At 43.1% G+C, this 18887-nt stretch overlaps 5 protein-coding genes, 1 long non-coding RNA gene and 1 other non-coding gene across 13 annotated transcripts in view; 5 read left to right on the top strand and 2 right to left on the bottom strand.

Annotated features, from left to right (window-relative positions):
* Nucleotides 1-3014, top strand: part of rad54l2 (RAD54 like 2) — an 11175-nt gene extending 8161 nt beyond the window's left edge. For 3 of the 5 annotated variants that reach the window (XM_025060368.1, XM_008319793.3, XM_025060367.1), the window contains exon 21: nucleotides 398-1401. In XM_025060368.1, the coding sequence (XP_024916136.1) occupies nucleotides 398-1401 (1004 nt within the window). Of the gene's footprint in view, nucleotides 1-397 lie in introns of all 5 variants that reach the window. The other 2 variants (XM_025060369.1, XM_025060370.1) reach the window with 1 other exon arrangement.
* A 1069-nt stretch (nucleotides 3015-4083) lies between these two features.
* Nucleotides 4084-6753, bottom strand: cyb561d2 (cytochrome b561 family, member D2). Its single transcript, XM_008319792.3, has 3 exons — nucleotides 6573-6753; nucleotides 6426-6463; nucleotides 4084-5770 (listed from the first exon to the last, which is right to left on the bottom strand). Exons 1-3 carry the CDS (start codon nucleotides 6703-6705, stop codon nucleotides 5267-5269), a joined length of 675 nt encoding a protein of 224 aa, XP_008318014.1. The 5' UTR covers nucleotides 6706-6753; the 3' UTR covers nucleotides 4084-5266.
* A 105-nt stretch (nucleotides 6754-6858) lies between these two features.
* On the top strand, nucleotides 6859-12978 carry rassf1 (Ras association domain family member 1). 3 transcript variants are annotated; one of them, XM_008319790.3, is made up of 8 exons: nucleotides 6859-6964; nucleotides 7783-7904; nucleotides 9177-9626; nucleotides 10437-10564; nucleotides 11477-11575; nucleotides 11662-11950; nucleotides 12045-12160; nucleotides 12399-12978. In XM_008319790.3, the coding sequence occupies exons 3-8, from the start codon at nucleotides 9338-9340 to the stop codon at nucleotides 12567-12569; spliced, it is 1092 nt and encodes a 363-aa protein (XP_008318012.1). In that variant the 5' UTR covers nucleotides 6859-6964; nucleotides 7783-7904; nucleotides 9177-9337; the 3' UTR covers nucleotides 12570-12978. The 3 variants fall into 3 exon arrangements, with proteins under 3 accessions (XP_008318012.1, XP_024916150.1, XP_024916149.1); XM_025060382.1 differs by lacking the exon at nucleotides 9177-9626; XM_025060381.1 differs by lacking the exons at nucleotides 6859-6964; nucleotides 9177-9626 and having other exon boundaries at nucleotides 7763-7904.
* A 338-nt stretch (nucleotides 12979-13316) lies between these two features.
* Nucleotides 13317-15694, top strand: tusc2b (tumor suppressor 2, mitochondrial calcium regulator b). Its single transcript, XM_008319788.3, has 4 exons — nucleotides 13317-13477; nucleotides 14345-14585; nucleotides 14727-14847; nucleotides 14940-15694. The coding sequence occupies exons 2-4, from the start codon at nucleotides 14437-14439 to the stop codon at nucleotides 15003-15005; spliced, it is 336 nt and encodes a 111-aa protein (XP_008318010.1). The 5' UTR covers nucleotides 13317-13477; nucleotides 14345-14436; the 3' UTR covers nucleotides 15006-15694.
* trnaa-cgc (transfer RNA alanine (anticodon CGC)) lies at nucleotides 14167-14238 on the top strand. The gene has a single exon. It is a non-coding gene; the product is annotated as a tRNA-Ala (tRNA).
* Nucleotides 15695-16391: 697 nt separating the features above from the next.
* Nucleotides 16392-18887, top strand: part of hyal2b (hyaluronidase 2b) — a 4810-nt gene continuing 2314 nt past the window's right edge. Inside the window, 2 exon segments of the mRNA XM_025060379.1 lie at nucleotides 16392-16935; nucleotides 18340-18885. Of these exon segments, the coding sequence (XP_024916147.1) occupies nucleotides 18369-18885 (517 nt within the window). The 5' untranslated portion in view covers nucleotides 16392-16935; nucleotides 18340-18368.
* LOC112487772 (uncharacterized) lies at nucleotides 17905-18366 on the bottom strand. The gene is made up of 2 exons (XR_003051184.1): nucleotides 18229-18366; nucleotides 17905-18182 (listed from the first exon to the last, which is right to left on the bottom strand). It is a non-coding gene; the product is annotated as an uncharacterized LOC112487772 (long non-coding RNA).

Genomic DNA, 18887 nt, shown 5'->3' with positions numbered 1-18887 from the left:
CAGCCGGTGTTGTTGTCCTGCTGCAGTAAAGTGTCTCATTACTACCTTCAGGGGTAGTTTATTTAACTAGGTCAACAACGTCAGCAGTTTGGAGCTGGTTTAACACAAGGGACAGGAGCAAGACTTGGTTTAAGATTTTCTTTTTTTGTTTTGTATTAATTAGTTTAGTAAAACATGTAAATCAGGCGTCAGAACTGTCGGAGCAACATTAGTTTTCTTTTGAATTATTATTACATTGTTCATGAAGGAGCAACATTAGTTTGAATTATTATTACATTGTTCAGGGGATACTAGTATCAACTGGGTCAGCCGTACCTGCCACAAACTCAGGCAGCTTTATAGAATTGTTTGGTTTTTTTCCTCTGAATTTTTACATCTGAATTTCTCGTTCTCACAGACGCCCAGGGTTCCCTCATCCATCCAATAACCAACGGCTGTTCTTCTCCGGTGGATCAACAACAGCGCTCCCCCAACAGCGAGCAGCAGCCTTCCTCTCCTCTGGGCTCTGACATTTTCAGAGAACTCGGGCGCTTTGGTTCATCCTCGGGAGACGCAGTCGGTAACGCGGGCAACGATTTGTTGTCGCCGGCGCTCTTATCAGTTGTGCCGCATGGAGATAGAGGCAGTTCACAAAAGAATCAGAGTCTCGATCTGAGCGGGCAGCTCGGCGACTCGCTGCTGGCCTCCACGCTAGAGATGCACGGCACCAAACGCAAAAGTACTGAGAGTCAGGCCGGTGTTCAGGTGGGAACCAAACGCTCCTCGGTGACAGCGTCACATTTTCCTGGCTTCACCATGGGCTCCAGCGGCCTCGGTTTTTCTCCCGTGGGAATGAACTCTCCCCCACTGCTGGGTAATCTGGGAGCCATGAATCACCCACTGCTGTTGGGGGGCAGTAGCGGCTCGTCGTTCCTGCAGACACCAGGACAAACGCTGGCCGACCTTCAGACTATCCTCCCGTCCGCAGGCTCCGACCTGCTGAGAGCGACCGCCGCTGGGAACGGACACCTCGCCGCTCCTTCCTCCTCCTCCCTGTCCACCGTCTTCTCCTCCGCGTCCAACACCACTCCTCTGTCGTCCACATCCACGGCAACAACTTCGTCCTCTCTGCCCCCGTACCTGATGAACCCCAGCATGTCTGGTCTGCTCGGCACAGGTTACCCCCTCAGCTACAGTCAGCCGCTGCTCTCCGAGTCCAGGATGTTTCCCTCCTCTCTTCTCTCGGGGTCGGGGGGTTTCCCTGTGCTTAACCCCACCTCTAATTCATCCAACTTCCTCTGCTCTTACAACAACCCTAACTCCAGCCTGTTGGGGGCAGCGCTGACCCAACCAGGCGGACATCAGAGTATGGAGAACGGCGGCAGCTCCGACGATGATGTCATAGAGGTGACGGGACAGTAGAGAGGATGTGGTTTCCTGTTTTCATGGCTAACGAGTTCATTAGGAATGGGAGTAATTACATTACGATTTAGTGAATATCACAGGACAGAGGGGTCACGTGTTCGACCCAAACTTGATCTGAGGCCACAGTAGTTAGACCCTCACATTTGTTCTGCCTGAGACGTGTGAAGGAGGGTAGAGTCGTCACTAAAAAATGTTGGTTCAGGTGAGAGACAAAGTTCACCCACACCCTCCCTCTCCCCCAGATCCTCCCCCCAAAAATCCACTTCACAGTTCGTAGGTGGACGTTGTTATCCACCCCCTGGTCTGTGTCGACCAGATTCTCCTCAACATTTTTGAACGTTTGATTCAATGTAAGTGAGAAGTGAGACGACCCAGAATAACGTGAAGGTCCCGGTCCTGCGATGGTCTCTGTGTTGAGGTTCCTGTGCAGACGGCAGTGACTGTGATGTGACGTGTAAATACAGTAAAACCTCTGAGTTTGTTAAAGTCGGTAACAAATCCTAATGCTGAACATCCCAGACTTCACCCGGAGCGTCAGAGCAGCGGTTTGTCACGCGGGGACCAGATGAAGCTGTAGGTAGCTTTTTTTTTTTTTTTTTTTTCCCGTGCACGGCCTGCCCTTCATTTGTATGCAGGCCTCACGGTGCAGCCAGTCACTTACATTTCTACAGTTATTCAGACGGAATAACCTCGGATTAAACTGTTGGATTTTCTCCTGATATATTGCTGCGAAGCGCTGGAGTGTTTAAATCAGAGCGGCTCTGATATCGTCAGTCACTTTCATTTCCAAGCTCCAGATGAGGAATATATTTAGAGAAAATCCTTCGAAGCTTTTTGTCTACATCAAAACTGTTGAGACTTTGAGAGCGTATATTAGCCGTTAGCTGTTTGGTAGACATCTTGGTGACCTCTGTCTGAAGTGTTACGTCATGTGATGCTGTACTTGTTCATATTTTGTACATAGCACTCGTACGATTATCTCTGTTCCCAAGTCGATACTGTGCCGTGTGTAGACGTTGGTCGTTGAAGGTTAATTTTTTAGTCACGACGAGGACGAGGACGAGGACGGAGACACAAACCTGGCAGAAACCTGGAGCAAACACGTTTCTGTTGGAATTTTTCTAGTTTATTCTAATGAATGTACTTCGTGGTAGCCTTCAGTTCTCTCGGGCCGGGACATGGATTCAGACTGTGCTTTTTCATTTCAGCCTTAATTAAAAAAAAAAAAAATAGGGGCATTTTATATTTCTTTCAAAAGCCTGTTGGAAGAAAGAACTACTGAGCATTCAAAGAGTTGACGACTTCACCAAACAAGTCTGAAGCATTTTTTTTAGCGTTTAGACTAAATATAAGGGCCACATGAGACAAACATGGCGGCTAACTCGTCTGCTAAAGCCCGTCCATCGCTGCTGGGTTGTTGGGTTTTGTTTTTTTTCCTCAAGTGTCCTAACCATTGTTCTGAATGACATCAGTGACTTAAACTACACACATTTATACTACAGGTTTCTTCAGAAAACTGTTACCTAAACTGTAGAAGACCATTACATTTGTACAGGCCGTGTGTGTGTGTGTGTGTGAGAGAGAGAGAGTGTGTGTGGGTGTGTGTGTGTGTGTGAGAGAGAGAGTGTGTGTGGGTGTGTGTGAGAGAGAGAGAGTGTGTGTGGGTGTGTGTGAGAGAGAGAGAGTGTGTGTGGGTGTGTGTGTGTGTGTGTGAGAGAGAGAGAGTGTGTGTGGGTGTGTGTGTGTGTGTGAGAGAGAGAGAGTGTGTGTGGGTGTGTGTGAGAGAGAGAGTGTGTGTGGGTGTGTGTGTGTGTGTGAGAGAGAGAGTGTGTGTGGGTGTGTGTGTGTGTGTGAGAGAGAGAGAGTGTGTGTGGGTGTGTGTGAGAGAGAGAGAGTGTGTGTGGGTGTGTGTGTGTGTGTGAGAGAGAGAGAGTGTGTGTGGGTGTGTGTGAGAGAGAGAGTGTGTGTGGGTGTGTGTGAGAGAGAGAGAGTGTGTGTGGGTGTGTGTGTGTGTGTGTGTGTGAGAGAGAGAGAGTGTGTGTGGGTGTGTGTGTGTGTGTGTGTGTGTGTGAGAGAGAGAGAGTGTGTGTGGGTGTGTGTGTGTGTGTGTGTGTGAGAGAGAGAGTGTGTGTGGGTGTGTGTGTGTGTGTGTGAGAGAGAGAGAGTGTGTGTGGGTGTGTGTGAGAGAGAGAGTGTGTGTGGGTGTGTGTGAGAGAGAGAGTGTGTGTGGGTGTGTGTGAGAGAGAGAGAGTGTGTGTGGGTGTGTGTGTGTGTGTGTGTGAGAGAGAGAGTGTGTGTGGGTGTGTGTGAGAGAGAGAGAGTGTGTGTGGGTGTGTGTGTGTGTGTGTGAGAGAGAGAGAGTGTGTGTGGGTGTGTGTGTGAGAGTGTGAAAATACTCAAGTCCACACAGACGCGACTTGACTACAACCACCAGTGACTTTGGCTGAACCTCGTTGGCCTTAGCAAACTGACGGTGCCATGATACGGTAGCTGTAGGGCCTGAGTGCGGTGCGGTGGCGGTGCGGTGGCGGTGCGGTGCAGTTGGTGTCGGTCACTGTCGATACACCTGCTGTGTGCTGCTTGTGTTTCCGTGTTGTACCTCAAGGTTTTAGGGTTTAGAGACGACATCATTCCAGTCATTCACTACGATATGAGACACGTGTTGATGTAGAGATGGGGTTTTTTTTCATGGGGCTACAGTCTGATTCTCTCCAGGCTTTTTTTTTTTTGTTCTTTTTTGTTTTTCCAGAACATTCTAGCTGCAGCTGATGGATCATCACAGACATCTGTGTTTTTTTTTCTTTTTCTAGCATGCTTTGAAAACTTGTTTGAATTCGAAGGTGGAGCTGGTTCCTGCCTGCTTTAAAAGTAAATCTGACCACGTGACCGTTCTCTCACTTCAGTCCTTTGGCAAAAAAACTGAACATTTCATTTTGGGACTTGACCATACTTTAAATGAAAAAACGTCGTTTCTTATTCTAGTCGCTCCTGATTTACAGGATTTATTTGTTTTATTTTCTAAAATATGTTTTTATAACCTTATGTTCTCTCACGTGGCATTTTCTTCTTTGTTATTGCAAGTCTAAAATGTATTTATTTATGTAAAGTGTGTTTTTTTGTAAGCATTTTATTTTTTACATTTGTTCTGATTGACCCACTGACGACTTATCCAGTGAGAGTTTCTGAAACGAAGTCTAGAAGGAAGCAGAATATGACTGTGTTATCAATGTTATTTTAACAATAAAACACTATAGGAGTGTAAGTGGGTACCAGTTATTTAAAGGTTGAGGGAAATGGTATTTTAAAAAGAATTCCTTTAAATATGTAATGAAATATAATAATCTTCTTGTTTAAATGACCTCATAATTGACTAAAATCTCGACCTGTTTAGTTGAAACACAACACTGCTGTACTGGCAGGAATTGAAGAAAGACGCTCAGAAAGATCGTCTTCACCAGCTCTGATTATTTGATTATCTGAGTCAAGGGAATATTTTTCATGTAGCACCCTCTTCTCATCAAACCATGTAATTACACCAGGAATCACACGTTCATAAACACCAGGTGACAATTTCTCAATCATTTTTCCTTTATTTTAAATGTTTGACAAATTCAAAAACGTACAGAATTAAAATACTGAAAATCTTAAATAAGGAAAGAGTCTGAACCTAAATGTTTGGTAATATGGTGAGTGAGCCGGGTCAGGTCAGTGACCCCAGGTCTGTGCTCAGTGGTGGCATCAGTCATGTTTATATATGTACACGGTGAAATGATTATTTTTGTTCATACTGGACTTGTAATCAAATCAAAACTGAAGTCTCTGAGATGAACACATTTTCTCAGTCCCAGGACCGTGTCTGACGTCAGGACTGAAACCGTTTCCTGGCCATGTAGGCTCTGGTGACCTGGTTCATGATGATGAGGGAGCTGATGGCCGGGCAGAGTGCCGACAGGTACCAGGTGTATCCGCTGACAGAGGAGGTGAACCAGGTGGAGCAGAGGCCGAGGAGGAGGCTGACGCAGCCCAGCAGGTACGTAACGATTCCCGACGCGGCGTGGTAGCGTTTGAGTTTGGCCAGTGACCAGCCTTTAGCCAGGGAGTGGTAGATGAGCGGCAGAGCTAGCAGAGACTGCAGCACGACCACACACACCGTCACCAGGCCCAGGAGACCGTGCCAGGAGGTGAAGTGGGCTTTTCCATTCAGGTGTTTGTTGTAGAAGATGGCCGCCACGCCCAGGGCCGCGCAGGACACGCACAGACCCTGCAGGATCCAGTGGACACGGACTTTAAACTTGTGTGGGAAGCATTTGATCAGCGAGCCGTGAGGGGAGAAGACGAGAATGGCCTCCGTCATGAAGAATGAGAACTGGAGACAGGAAGAGGAAACGGGTCATGTGGTGATAATACGCCGCTAATCGTGTTTCTATTTGTGGTCTCCATTCAAAAGAACTGGAGCAACAGAAAAATAAATAAAGCAGTGGACTGTGAACACACACATTATAAACTTTATTCCTAGTAAAGGTTGTGACACTCGTCTGTACTGCAGTCGTTTAAATGTTTACTTTGTTTATTGCCAAACCGGCAGTATGTTATGGTCAGATGAGTCGACGCTTTTGGTTTGGTGATGACTGAAAATGCAACATGCTGACGTTTTGTTTTGTTTTTTAAATCAGCAAAAATATTTTAAAATAAAGGTATAGACAGCGACAATTATTGCACGTGTTTTACTGGCCTTCATGTAGTCCAGAAAATACTTTAACCCATTTGAAAATACTACTAGCACTTAGCAAGATATTTGTTTCTGTGAAGAACCAGAGGAGATGTTTTTATCTTCATCAAGAAGAAGGAAAGTTGAAAATACTACTAGCACTTAGCAAGAACTGCATCCAGTTTAATGGGTTGATATTTTTTTCTGTGAAGGACCAGAAGAGATGTTTTTATCCTCATCAAGAAGAAGGAAAAAAACACAGCAACAACAATTCATAAAGTTTCTACATAAAAAATAAATAAATAAAACTTACAGCTAGCGTCATGAAGAAGGGATGCCAGGAAAACAAACCTGTAGGACAATAAAACAAATAAATGAAACAAACAAACGACAAAGAAAGAAAAACAACAACCAATGAGATGATTCTCAATGACTGTGAGTGTAAGCCGCTGTCACTCACTGGAACCCGGTCCACTCAGAAATGTAATGCAAAGACTGAAGGCAATGCAGATAAAGTGGGTCAGAACCGAAGAAACTGTCCGGGTACAGCCGTAGATCCTTGGTTCCGGCTCGGGTTCTTTGTTTTGAACCATGATTAGAAAATAAAGGCGCTGTTACCCAGGATGAACTCTCGGAGTCGGAGTTAAACCAAAGCGGAAGTGAAGGTAGATGAGAGAAAATGCTTTTTTTCGTAGTTCCTCTTTATGTAAAAACAGAGTGTAGTTAAAGGCTGAACGCGAATGTTAATGTGACAAAAATGACACATAACGTTGTCTGACAGACGCAGGAAAACATCTGTACTTCTGCAATCAATCAGTCTTCGTTGTTACACAGTGCCACGGGCATAACAAGGTAACTTCCTGTTTGTTTCAAAATAAACGATCTGTACACAAAGGTTACAACAAATCAATGTCCAACCATTACTGAAAAGAGAATATGATTTAATTGAAATATTATATTTTTTAATGATCAAATCGCAACTTTCATTTAATTGAAATATTATATTTTTTATTGATCAAATCGCAACTTTTCCTGTGGTGAATAGTTGATTTAGTTCCCAGTTATCGTCTTCTGTGAATTCAAAAACGTCTGCGTGGTTTTATTTTGAAACTTCAGTTTCCATTATTATTTTTTTTTTACTTGACCGATGTATGACGTGGATAGTCCGGGAAAGTAGTCATGATTAAAGTCAAATTTGGAAACTAGCGGAAGGAAGGATTCATTTGTTTACAAATTTGTTAATAAAATTAATACTTTTTTTTAGAGCTACACGTCACAGCACGAGCTCTGAATCTAAAATACACTAGTTTTTTGTTACTCAAAAAATGTTAAAATGTTCTATTTAAATGATTATAATTACAAATGGCTTTATAGTTGCTTGATGCAGGGTCGACAAACCGATTTACATGTTACACCTATAACAAACACCAATCAACCATCAATCATTATCACTTTATAAAAAATAACATATAATAAAATGATATGATTGATTTAAATATTGTTTTGGTATTATTGTTATTATTGTTGAGGTTTATTATGTTATTATTATTAATATATGCGGTTTGTTAGTGGTTGTGTTTTTCTGCGCGTGTGTGCGTGACGTACTTTAATCCTACATTCTTCCTCCTCCTCCTCCTCCTCCTCCTCCTCCCCTGGTGTCTCTCTGTCAGGATGGTCCAGTGACATATTGAGGATTAAACGTTAATCCCAGGCGAACAAACAGAACTCAGTGAATCTGTCGACTGATGATCCTGCATGAACTGAAGGAAAACCAAGTGGAGACCTGGACCAGGTGAGATTTTTTTTTTATTATTATTATTATTATTTTAAAGTTCGACTACATTACCGTCACTGCCGCTGCGAACTTGGGAATGAAACCCAGTACAGACAGACAGATGGAAACAACAAGTGAAACTAACGATGAACGTTTGATTCTGTTGTGAGTGAATGTTCAGAACACTGCGGTGACTCCGTTGTTTCTCTGTGGGAATCACTGCACCCGGCGTTGACCCACTTGGCAGGAACAGAACCCCGGTCTGTTCACATTCAAGTCACCGTGAACATAACTGCACTTTCACATGGAGACAATGAAGCCGAAACAAACAGGGCGGAATCGGAATCACATTCCATCAGAAAAGGAGAAAAAAAACCAAATGTGTTCCTGTAAATATCCTCAGTTTAGGTATAAACTTCTGCAAATAATGTTTAAAATTAAATGATAATCATTTTACCTCATCTAAGCCACACAATCTAGTGTTTGTTTTAATGTTCTTTCAGGTTTGAGAAAAGAAAAATCAATTGGAGCGAGATTATGGTCAGAGTTGGTGGCGCTGTCGGACAGATACTGTATGTACGGTGTTGCTATTAATGAAATCAAAGATTTTCTAAAACAGTGACATCTGGTTGTTTTTACTTTTAACCAGAGTGAAATATTTAATTAAACTTTAAAAAAGGAAAGTCCAAAGTCTAACTTTAATCTCAAAACTCAGAAAAACAAAACAGTTACACTTTAACCTAGAGCTGAAAAAGTTCAGGTCACTTTTTTTTAACATTTAAAGTAGAGTCTTACGTAAACTAAAACAAAATACGTTAACCTTCAGCGTGTTTTTTTTTAATTAGTAAAGTTAGTCAAGTTTAACCGAACTTTATTTTCAGTTGCAAAAATAAAAAAGACGAAGATATTTCCAGTGTATTAAGGATAATTTAATGAACAACCAATTATATAATCAGAGTCTCAGGGCCTTAAACAGTAAGTTAGTAAGAAGGTCACAGGTTCGATGCCCAGGTCGTTCCTGTTGTGTACGCTCCAGAATCCTGCAGGATGTAAATTAACGTTTGGTGTGAATGTCAGTGTGAATGTCAGTGTGAATGTCAATGTGAATGTCTGGTGTGAACGGTTCAGACCATACACTGCCCTCACCCAATGACTGCTGGGATTGGCTCCAGTCACCCTGCCCCCCCACCCCCACCCTCAACTGTCACAGTGTGATTTTGCACATATAAACAGCAGAACTCTTTATAATTGTGGTCTCTTTTCCACCCGCCCCACCCACCACCACCAAAGACTCCAGTGGAAGTGGAACCTGTGGGATCGATCCGTTCATCCACACAGACACAAACTGCGGATCTCGTCAGAACCCGACACTTCTCTCATTCTCAGAGAGCAGAGGTTCAGATGTTGACGTGGCTCCACTCTCCTCCTGACTGGACCGGTCGGTGGAGACCATGTCAAAGTCCGAGCTGATCGAGCTGAAAGACCTCACTCTCAATGATCCCATTGAACTGGCCGCCCCCCCGGCCCCCGCGGCCCCCGCCTCTGTGAGCACGGGTCAGCCCTCCGTCCGTGCCGTCTACTTGTCTGGAGAAAACGTCAGCGTGCAGGGAGCCGTCTGTGAGACAGGGGGCGCTGGCGTCGGTCACCACTTCCAGCCCTGCAGTCAGGCTCATCCTGCCTGGTGTGACCTTTGTGGGGAGTTCATCTGGGGTCTCTACAAACGCTGTTTACGCTGCAGCAGTGAGTATGTTCTCCACTAGAGGGCAGAAAGACGGAGAGAAAAATGAAACCAGTCCAGTCCACGCCCCACACTTTGCTCTAATGTAATCAGTCAGAATCCAATAATGATAACAGCTCATGTGTGACCACTGGGGTTCAACAGGTTCAACACGTCACGTTGTTATATTTAAAAAAAAAAGAAGTTCATTCTGGGATGATACAACATTCATATTATTCTTCAGACTTTATGATAAGACCTAAGATTTAATTAACAATAATTAAGCCTCAGCCAATCAGAGTGAAGACAGAAATGATCGTCACAGGGCTGAGATCAACATGTTTTTGACTTGGGGCGTTGACCTAAAAAGCTAAAACAGGCAGCAGGCCGACCGATCTGGACCAGACAGGACGACGGTCGGGGGGGGGGGTCCTGTATTTCCCGCCTCTGTACTAACGGCCCCGCGTCAACCCCACAAAATCTTCCTCATTCCTTTATCTCGACTCCTCCAAATGTGGCAGTCGGAAAACAATGCAGTCAAGCAGGAAAAACGGTCTCTGGCGTCCACCACGCCCAAACACCGAGAGTGTCTCCGTCCTACAGAGGGCGCTAAGAATAAGAGTAATCCATCCAATCACGGCACAGAACTCATGATGCGTTTACCGCCAATCAAAGTGACGTCACTTTTTTATGGTCTCAATTTACAGTGGTTTACTTGGCAAAAAATATATACAGGATGAAATGTTTTTATTTTTTATAGTTATGATAGGCCTCATATACAAATGTTTTTATTAATCTAAGACTTTTCTCTTTCTCTCCTCCACCCCCTTCAGACTGCAGTTACACCTGCCACCACCGCTGTCGACCGCTCATCCAGCTGGACTGCAGCACAGACGGAGGTTTACTGGAACATCCGGTTTCTGATTCCTGTGTCGATGCTCTGGAGACGGACACCAACGTGGTAAAATACTTTAATTAATTTTTATAATTTTATTTTGAAAGACAAGAAAAAAGTGTCCCGGAAACAAATATATCTGTGTGTCATGTTGCGTGGGTGGGCTGGTCAGAGCAGATGGGGCAGACTGCCCACTAGTGTCCACTGTGCTTCACTGCACCATATGTCCTCGGTTAGGTTTTATTGGCTCCTCTTTGTGAAGGCTTACAGGGATAGTAATGGAGGAGAAAGTGGGGGGTGAAGAGAGGGGAGGTTCTGGGGGGGAGTGGCAGCTTAATGACGTCACCCTAAACCTGTTAAAGTCACTGCCTCTGAGTCTGAGGACTAATGGTCTGTTTTAGTTAAGTCAGATAAAGGCAAATGTCAACCTTAAAAAAATATTATTGGTCACGTTTGAGTTTAGTCACTTTTAAAATGACCTTAAAAAAATTAAAACCAATTCCTGCCTATTATTAAATATAATTAAAGAAATAACTTTTCTCAGACGGCAGTGACATCAGGAGAGTGAGTCAGATGTCTTTTCTCAGACGGCAGTGACATCAGGAGCATGAACACAGATGTCAGTGGGAGTGGGACGGACGTTTACATGTGTGTGAGGTTTATTACTGTGGGAGGAGGAATGGGGAAAACAATGGTTGAAGAGCTGCTCCCAGGATCATTTCCCTGAGAGACATCACCGAAGGAAAAAACTCCTAAAGCTCGACCTCTTCATCACCTGGTGACGCGTCCTTCAGTCAAGACCGTGGCTCAGAGCTGGAAGAATATTTCACTGCGTATACGTATACGTTTTTCTATCCTAAGGTCTGAATCCACCGTGACTGTACGGACGGTGGGATCTTTAAATGTTCAGATGCTGCTGGATTTGTTGGGTGCGCTGTTTTAAACAGTTCCTGGGAACCGTTGATTCTTTGATTCCAGGATGAACAGAGAGATAAACGGGAGCTGAGCGTTGGAGAGATCCAACAGAAGGTGAAGGAGTACAATTCTCTGATCAACACCAATCTCCACATGCTGGTCGTGAGTGACTGTTTTTGTCTTCAGTCAACAGCCTTTCAAAATGACCTTGTGACCTTTCTAACCCTGCACATCTGTCCCCCTGGCAGAAAAAAGACGGCGTCTTCACCGGTTTCATCAAGGTGCACTTTCAGTTAGTCCGACCAGTTTCCCTCCCTCCTGCTCAGAGCTGCTGCTCCACACCAGAGGAGGCGCACCAGACCAGGAGGAGGTCACGGCGGACGTCGTTCTACCTCCCGAAAGATACTGCGAAACACCTGCACATCAGCTGCCGAACGCGGGTGCTGGAGGTCATCGAGGCTTTGCTCAAAAAGTTCATGGTCGTGGACAGTCCGGCAAAATTTGCACTGTTTGAACGCACGGAGAGACAAAGTCAAGGTCTCTGTGGATTCATGAAGCTGAATTTTCTCCTGTTTGTTTAATTGTTTGTTTCATTATTGAATTCTTTCTTTTTTTCTTTCTGTTTGTGCAGTGTACATGCGTAAACTGTCCAACGACGAACGCCCGCTCTGTTTACGTCTGTGCGCTGGTCCCAGTGAAAAAGCTCTGAGTCTGATTTTGAAGGAAAACAACTCAGGGGAAATTAATGTAAGTCACAATTTTGACTGAAATTTGACCAAGGATTTTAGACAATTCAGTTTCATTTTTTGGGAATGAAAAAAATCAGATGGAGCTGGAGGTAAAACTGCTGTCGAATGTGATGTGTCGACGGGTTTTAATATTTTAAACTGGACACATTTGGAAATTATAATCACATAATAAATCTGTCAATAATCCGTCTTGAAACTTTACGATCTTCTCTGGTATCATGACTTTGTCTCCACAGTGGGATGCGTTCAGCCTTCCGGAGCTGTGCAACTTTCTGCGATTCCTGCAGCGTGAAGAAGAAGAGCACGTGCGGCAGATAGTGAAGCGTTACGCTCTCGCTAGAGAAAAGCTAACGCAGGCTCTGGTGAGGATGACGACTCAGAAGGATAAAAACGATCCTCGTCGTTAAGTATTAAAGAGAACCTCCTGCCTGAGTCACCGGTCAGGTTCGTGGAAAAGGAAGTGAAAGGCCTCAGACGACGGTGTTGCTTAAATAATAAATAAATATAAAGTCAGGAGCAGAGGTGATGCCGAGACACCTGCAGAGATCCAACGGAGCGCACTGACACTTTGGGGCCAACCTCACCTTCTGATGTGAAGTAGATGAAATAAAATAGTTTATGTTTAAAAACAGTTCTTTATAAATGAAACACTGCTGCTGCTACATTGTGGTTATTTAGAATGTTGTCTTGTTTTGTGGATTTAGTTATCGTTATTTTTGTGGCACTTTTTTTAAAAACAATACCACTGATCTGGGAAAGTGAAAACTGTGAAACAATGCATTTGTGTTTAGTTTATTTAATAAAGTGGTTCTAATACTTTGGGGTTTATTTGGTCTTTATTGGGATTCCTGTAAATACTATATTAAGATTTTTATTTTATGGCTAAAATTATTTTCTTTTGAAACATGAAACATCGTTTAGTAACCGCTTATCTACTTAAAAGGGTAGAGTAAATTAAAATGTGTTAAATAAATATATTTCCCTTTCCTTTCACCTCTCAAACATATTCAGGTGCATTACCAAAGAACATATTTTGGTTTAAATAGAAGAAGATTTGAGAAATTAAGAATTTACAGTCCAGATTGAAGAGTGAGTCACCAGGTTCATTCCTCCTCCTGTCCAGTCTGCGGCGACAACACGCTTATGTAGCCGTAGCGAAGAGAAAGAGTCGTGTGTTAGCACAAACACAACTAGCCTAGCCGTGATCGTGCTATGAGCACTGGCTCAGCTATTATCCCACATTATCTTGACAAATATCATCGAGAAAAACCTCGTCAGACTCGAGCAAACGACGTCGGCTACGTTTTCAACTGTGGTGAGTCGATTAACGCGGGTTGTCACGTCCGTTAACATTATAACCTTTCGCCAAAGCAGCATTCGTTTGGCTGTAAAGCAGACAGGGACATGACGACCCAGCTAATGCTGCTAACAGACTGATTAGACTGTGATTTAATGGTGGTGTTGGAGACACAGTGACAGACACAGACCAGGTTTAAACTGCGGCTAACGGACAGTTTATCAGTTATCACTGTCCTGTCGGTCAACGTTAGCTGCCCCAGGTTAGCTGCCCCAGGTTAGCTGCTCCAGGTTAGCTGCTGCTGCTGCTTCTTGTCTAGGGCCCAGATCTTATCGAATGTTCCAGACTCCAAGATGACAAGTTACATATTTGAGGTTTATCACATTTGGTGACACCAACAGAACACGGTGCTACGTTCACGTTGGCATGGGTGTGTTCAAGTGTAGTTGCAGTGTCATCATGTCACTGGCCTGCTTCGTTCACCTGAGTGGGTTTAGGATCCACGACTTAAAAACGAAATGATCAAACCCAGAATTTTATAATTCTAAAAATTCTAAAATGTAGTCACAGAGTCGAGCTGGGTTTTTATTATTATTATATATTTTTTAATTAACAGCAGAGTACGAGTCACCAAGGTTATTCGACAATAGCATGACAACTGATAACAGATTGGGTTTCATGACTGTGTATAAAAGAGCATCAACGTAGGGGATGTAGCTCAGTGGTAGAGCGCATGCTTCGCATGTATGAGGTCCCGGGTTCAATCCCCGGCATCTCCACGTTCTTATCTTAAAAACACACTTTATTATTATTTTTTATAAAGTGCAACTTCTAATGAAATTATGTTTATTAACCGTCTTTATTTCATGTGTAATTTCTCCACAGTCAGATTTCCAGAACTCACTTCATCTGGAACAGTGACACTGTAGCACCGCTGGCCGCCCAGTAACCCACAAAATAATGTGCTGCAGCTGAAGATGGGGGGTAGCGGCTCCAAGTCCAGAGGATTTTGGCCTTTTTCTGGCTCAGGTAGTGTGGATGATGCAGCCAAAGATGGAGATGAGCAGTCGATGGCCAGAGTACGAAGTTTCCCCGGCGCAACACCCTTCGTGTTTACTAGACGAAGGTAAAGAAAAACAACTTAAAATCAATATAATAATAATAAGGAACTAAAAATGTGTAAATTAACCTATTAGTGCCACTTTCTAAATATGTAATCAATGAATGTTAAGGCATTGTTTGACATTTTTTTCTCTCTCTGCTGCAGCTCTTTGTTCTTCGATGAAGACGGTGATTTGGCCCATGAGTTCTACGAAGAAACGATTGTGACAAAGAATGGGCACAAAAAGGCCAAACTGAAAAGAGTTCTTAGAAATCTCACACCTCAGGTGAGGAAACGGTGACACCAAACCAGGTACTCAGTCACCACTGTTCTCTTTGTTGATTAAGATTTAAAAAAAATCCTTTTGGTGTGTTACAGGGAATTATAAAGCTGGACCATCCGTGCATCCATGTAGATTTCCCAGTTGTCATTTGTGAAGCCTGACGACGTGTCCAGGATCGTCTCACACGAGCCGCCGTGTGAACTCCGTCCCGTGGTTGTCTTTCAGCTGGAACCCTGAACTACCTTTTGAAATATCAACAACAATATTTAAATGTGATGTTCTCATGTGGACATGCCTAATGCTGAGCCTCTGCATGTGATGTTTAGGCTTGTGAACAGACACAGTGCAGGTCACCAGTGGCCGGGGTAAAGAAAGATGTCAATCTGTCGACTTGTCCTCGTTGGCAGATTGTGGTTTGCGTGCATGTGTGTTTTGGTATGTGTGCAAGATGGAACCAGACAGTCCTGAATTTGGTTGCTGCCATTTAATTTTCTTTTTGTGATTCACCGAACTCCAGACGTTCAAGGGAAAAGTAATGGGTTCTTTCTCGTCACACTTGTAAAAACACCGAGCAGCGAAGTTTGTGTGCACACATTAGTTTTTGACTCCATCTAGACTGGTTTTATTATGCATGAAACAGGATCTGCTGAAGGGTGAGAGGCTGCAGGAGATCAGGTCTGACCTCGGTGACCTCTGGAGCTCACGTGTAAACAGCAGCAGTGAGTTTAACTGGAGATCCTGTTTGTTTTTCTTTGCAGCTTCGACATATCGTGTTAAACACACATTTAATTTATTACAACAGTTTTTTAATTAAAAAAAATTATACGCCAAAACGTGTAACGTCTTTTGTTTAAGTTTTCAGCTTTTTTGTTTACCTCGCACACACAATCAAGGACGGTGGTGAAAAATGGAACAGCAACCAAAACAAAACAGTAAAGTAACGGTTGTGATGTTTCACATTTGAAACAAAACGAAAGAAAAATCGCATTTAAAAAAAAGAAAGTTAGTTTTGAATACACTCTTTAGATTTAACCTGTATATAAAATGGATTAGCAGACCTTGCTCCAAAGATCTTTGTTAGCATTGTTAGCTATGCTAATTGGAGTTTGAGAATCCACTCTCTTCAGACAGACCCAAACAGGGTCTCACCAAGATTATTCTACTTTCACTAAACTGTAATAATACCCAAGGCCACACAGTTAAGTCCACTGTTGGTGTTCTGAGAAAGTCTCTGACGTAGAGAACCACACTAACGGTGCTGATCTAAGTAAAATTCCATTTTAGATGGAAATTCCCAAACAGGAACACCCTCCCCCTGTTCCCCAAAGTTCCAGTGAACTCTACAGAACCTCATAAACAACAAAAACGTTGCCATTTTTGCACTACTCCGAAAATGGAGAACAGTTTTTACATCACAATGTAACAACACAATTTAAAACAAACATATGCTTAGTAAAAAAATTAACCTAAAGTGTTTGTTCCTCAGTCAGAGGTTTGAACAACGTTTAGCTTATCGTGACATAATGTTACCTTTGTGTCAAAGGACCGTGGTGGAGCTGAGGTCGTATAATATACGGGGAATATATTGATGAAGGTCGAAGTTTTACTTTGTTTTTAGATCAACTTTACCTGCAGTAATACTGGCCTCAGAAGTTTAACTCTTCAGATAATTTTAGGACAATACCGGGTCTGGTTCTAATCAGATTTCACCAGCAGATTTGAATTCAGCAGAGGGGGAAAAAAACAATTAATGACAGAGAACAGAGAATGTATTTTATTTTTGTTTTCAACTTTTTCTTCCTGATGACTTCTGCAGACCACGGGTATATACACATCATTTCAACACTCTTTGTCAGCTCCTCCCTCTGCTCGACAGCTCCAGAGCCGCTGAGCTGTTGTTGCTCAACCTTCTCATCCATCGTCTCTGTCCCCGCTGTTAGCTTCGTGCTAGCCTCGGGTTGCTAGCCGCGAATATCAGACTCGAACATGGATTAAACGGACTATGGCTGGTATTCTTCACATGGCAGGACTGTGGAAACGTGGTTTGATGAGTGGACTACTACACCGGTGTCGTGGGCTTCCTCCGAACAGGTCAGTGTGGGCAGGAAGCGGGGGAAGACAAGGAGACACGTTAGCTGCTAACTCGGTACCTTTGTCGGTTTCAATGAAACCTCCAGCTCTTCCTGCTAACTTAGTCACGTCTGGGGGAAAGAGGGAAAAAATTGTTCGGTTTGTGTCACAATAAACTAAAGTTGAACCTAAGTCGATCATGAAGATGTCTATTTAGTCTGTATATATGTGGCAACACCGGCAGTCATTTTCTTGGCTAAGAATATTGATTTTTAAAAGAATAAAATTCGTATTGTTTTCATAATCGATGGTTGTCTATAAGTGGGTGGAAATACAGTGTTATTTCTGTTCTGTGTTATGTTTATTTTTTGTCAATTTTCTTTTAAAAAAGTAGTTTTTTCCTCTCTTTTCTAAAGCATAATTATGAGAAAAGAGGATGAGATTAAGTTAAATGCTGGGACGAGTTTCCTTATATAGAGTAGAAACATTTCTTCTTCCTCTTCCGCTTTTTCTTCTTCAGCTGATTGTAAAGAGAATCATTTCCATAAAACCAGACTATCTTTACTAGCTTTAAAAAAACTATAAAGAGTCACGAGGGACAAAACATATATTAAAAGATGATAAAACCATAACAGTTAGTTATAGTTGTACTCAGTTCTTATTATTGCAGTTTCATATTGACCTTGTGAAATTAGTGAGTTAGCAAGAAAAAAGGAAGAGGAAGTAAGAATTAATTCAGTGAGGATACAGATTGTTGCAGTTCTATTTTCTTATTTTAAATCTATTTTCAGGCTACAGATTTAGTCATTAGTCGTTAGTCATGTTCCGCTATTGTTACTGAATAAAGTCCTGACAAAGAGTGACTTTGTCTTTGGTGCTTGATGCAGTGGAGCGGTCCTCCACGCTGACACACACCTCAGGCTGATGATCTCACACATCACCTTCTTCTTTTTTTTCAAATCTTCTTACCCTGGTTGATCACCAGCAACATTTTTTTTTTTTTTTTTTTGATGGGATGTTTGCGAGGTGTTTGTGGTTGGGCACTTCCTGTTAAACCATCAGTCACACCTTCTCAGTATTTGTACTGGAAGCTGCTATTTCCCGGTCTTCTTTTTTTTTCCTTTTCCTGTCCTCCTTCTTTTGGCTGCTCCCTTCAGGACAGTCAATCAGCTGCCTCCACCTCACCGTCCATCTCCAGGTCGACGTTAACATTATTTTCAAACTGCTCCACCTTCTGTTTGTCCTTTTTCACATGTCACCACTGACACCTGCACCTTTTTTCTAATCTCCTTTTTCACATGTCACCACTGACACCTTTTTTTCAGAAACACATTGACTTGTACAGTATGTGGAATAGATTTTCAACTGTATTTATTAACTGCATTTTAACCCCTCCCTCTCCCTCCTTTTCCCCCATTCTTTTAGAGAAAGAAGAGAAAAGGCGAAGTGTAACCATGCAGGCTGTGCTCCAGTCTCTCACCACCACAGCTGCACGGCTGCCCCGTTGGCTCCTGACTCTCACTACGTTATGGACGCTCCATTGTTCAGCAGACATAAAGCAGACAAGATTGCCACTATATTCCCAGAAGCCGGTTCTCCTGGTGTGGAACGCTCCAACGCAGGACTGCACACGACATGGCGTAACGCTGTCCCTGGATCAGTTTCACTTTGTGGCGTCTCCCAATGAGGGCTTTGTGAGACAGAATCTGACCATTTTCTATAAGGAGCGACTGGGTTTGTATCCTTACTACGAGCGTGGTGGCAGGGCGGTGAATGGCGGTCTTCCACAGCTCGCCAGTCTCACTCAGCACTACGAAAAAATGCCTGCAGATGTTCAGAAATATATACGTGAGCCGGGGGCCAAGGGTTTAGCCGTTATCGACTGGGAGGAGTGGCGCCCGCTTTGGATACGTAACTGGGACAGTAAGGATATATATCGTAACAAATCCCGTGAAATGGTGGACAGGAAGAAT

The sequence above is a fragment of the Cynoglossus semilaevis genome, chromosome 11 (genome assembly GCF_000523025.1).
Source record: "Cynoglossus semilaevis isolate Cse_v1.0 chromosome 11, Cse_v1.0, whole genome shotgun sequence".
Classification (NCBI taxonomy): Eukaryota; Metazoa; Chordata; class Actinopteri; order Pleuronectiformes; family Cynoglossidae; genus Cynoglossus; species Cynoglossus semilaevis.
The sequence above is the reverse complement of the archived record's forward strand: the minus strand, read 5'-3'. Positions and strand labels throughout refer to the sequence as shown.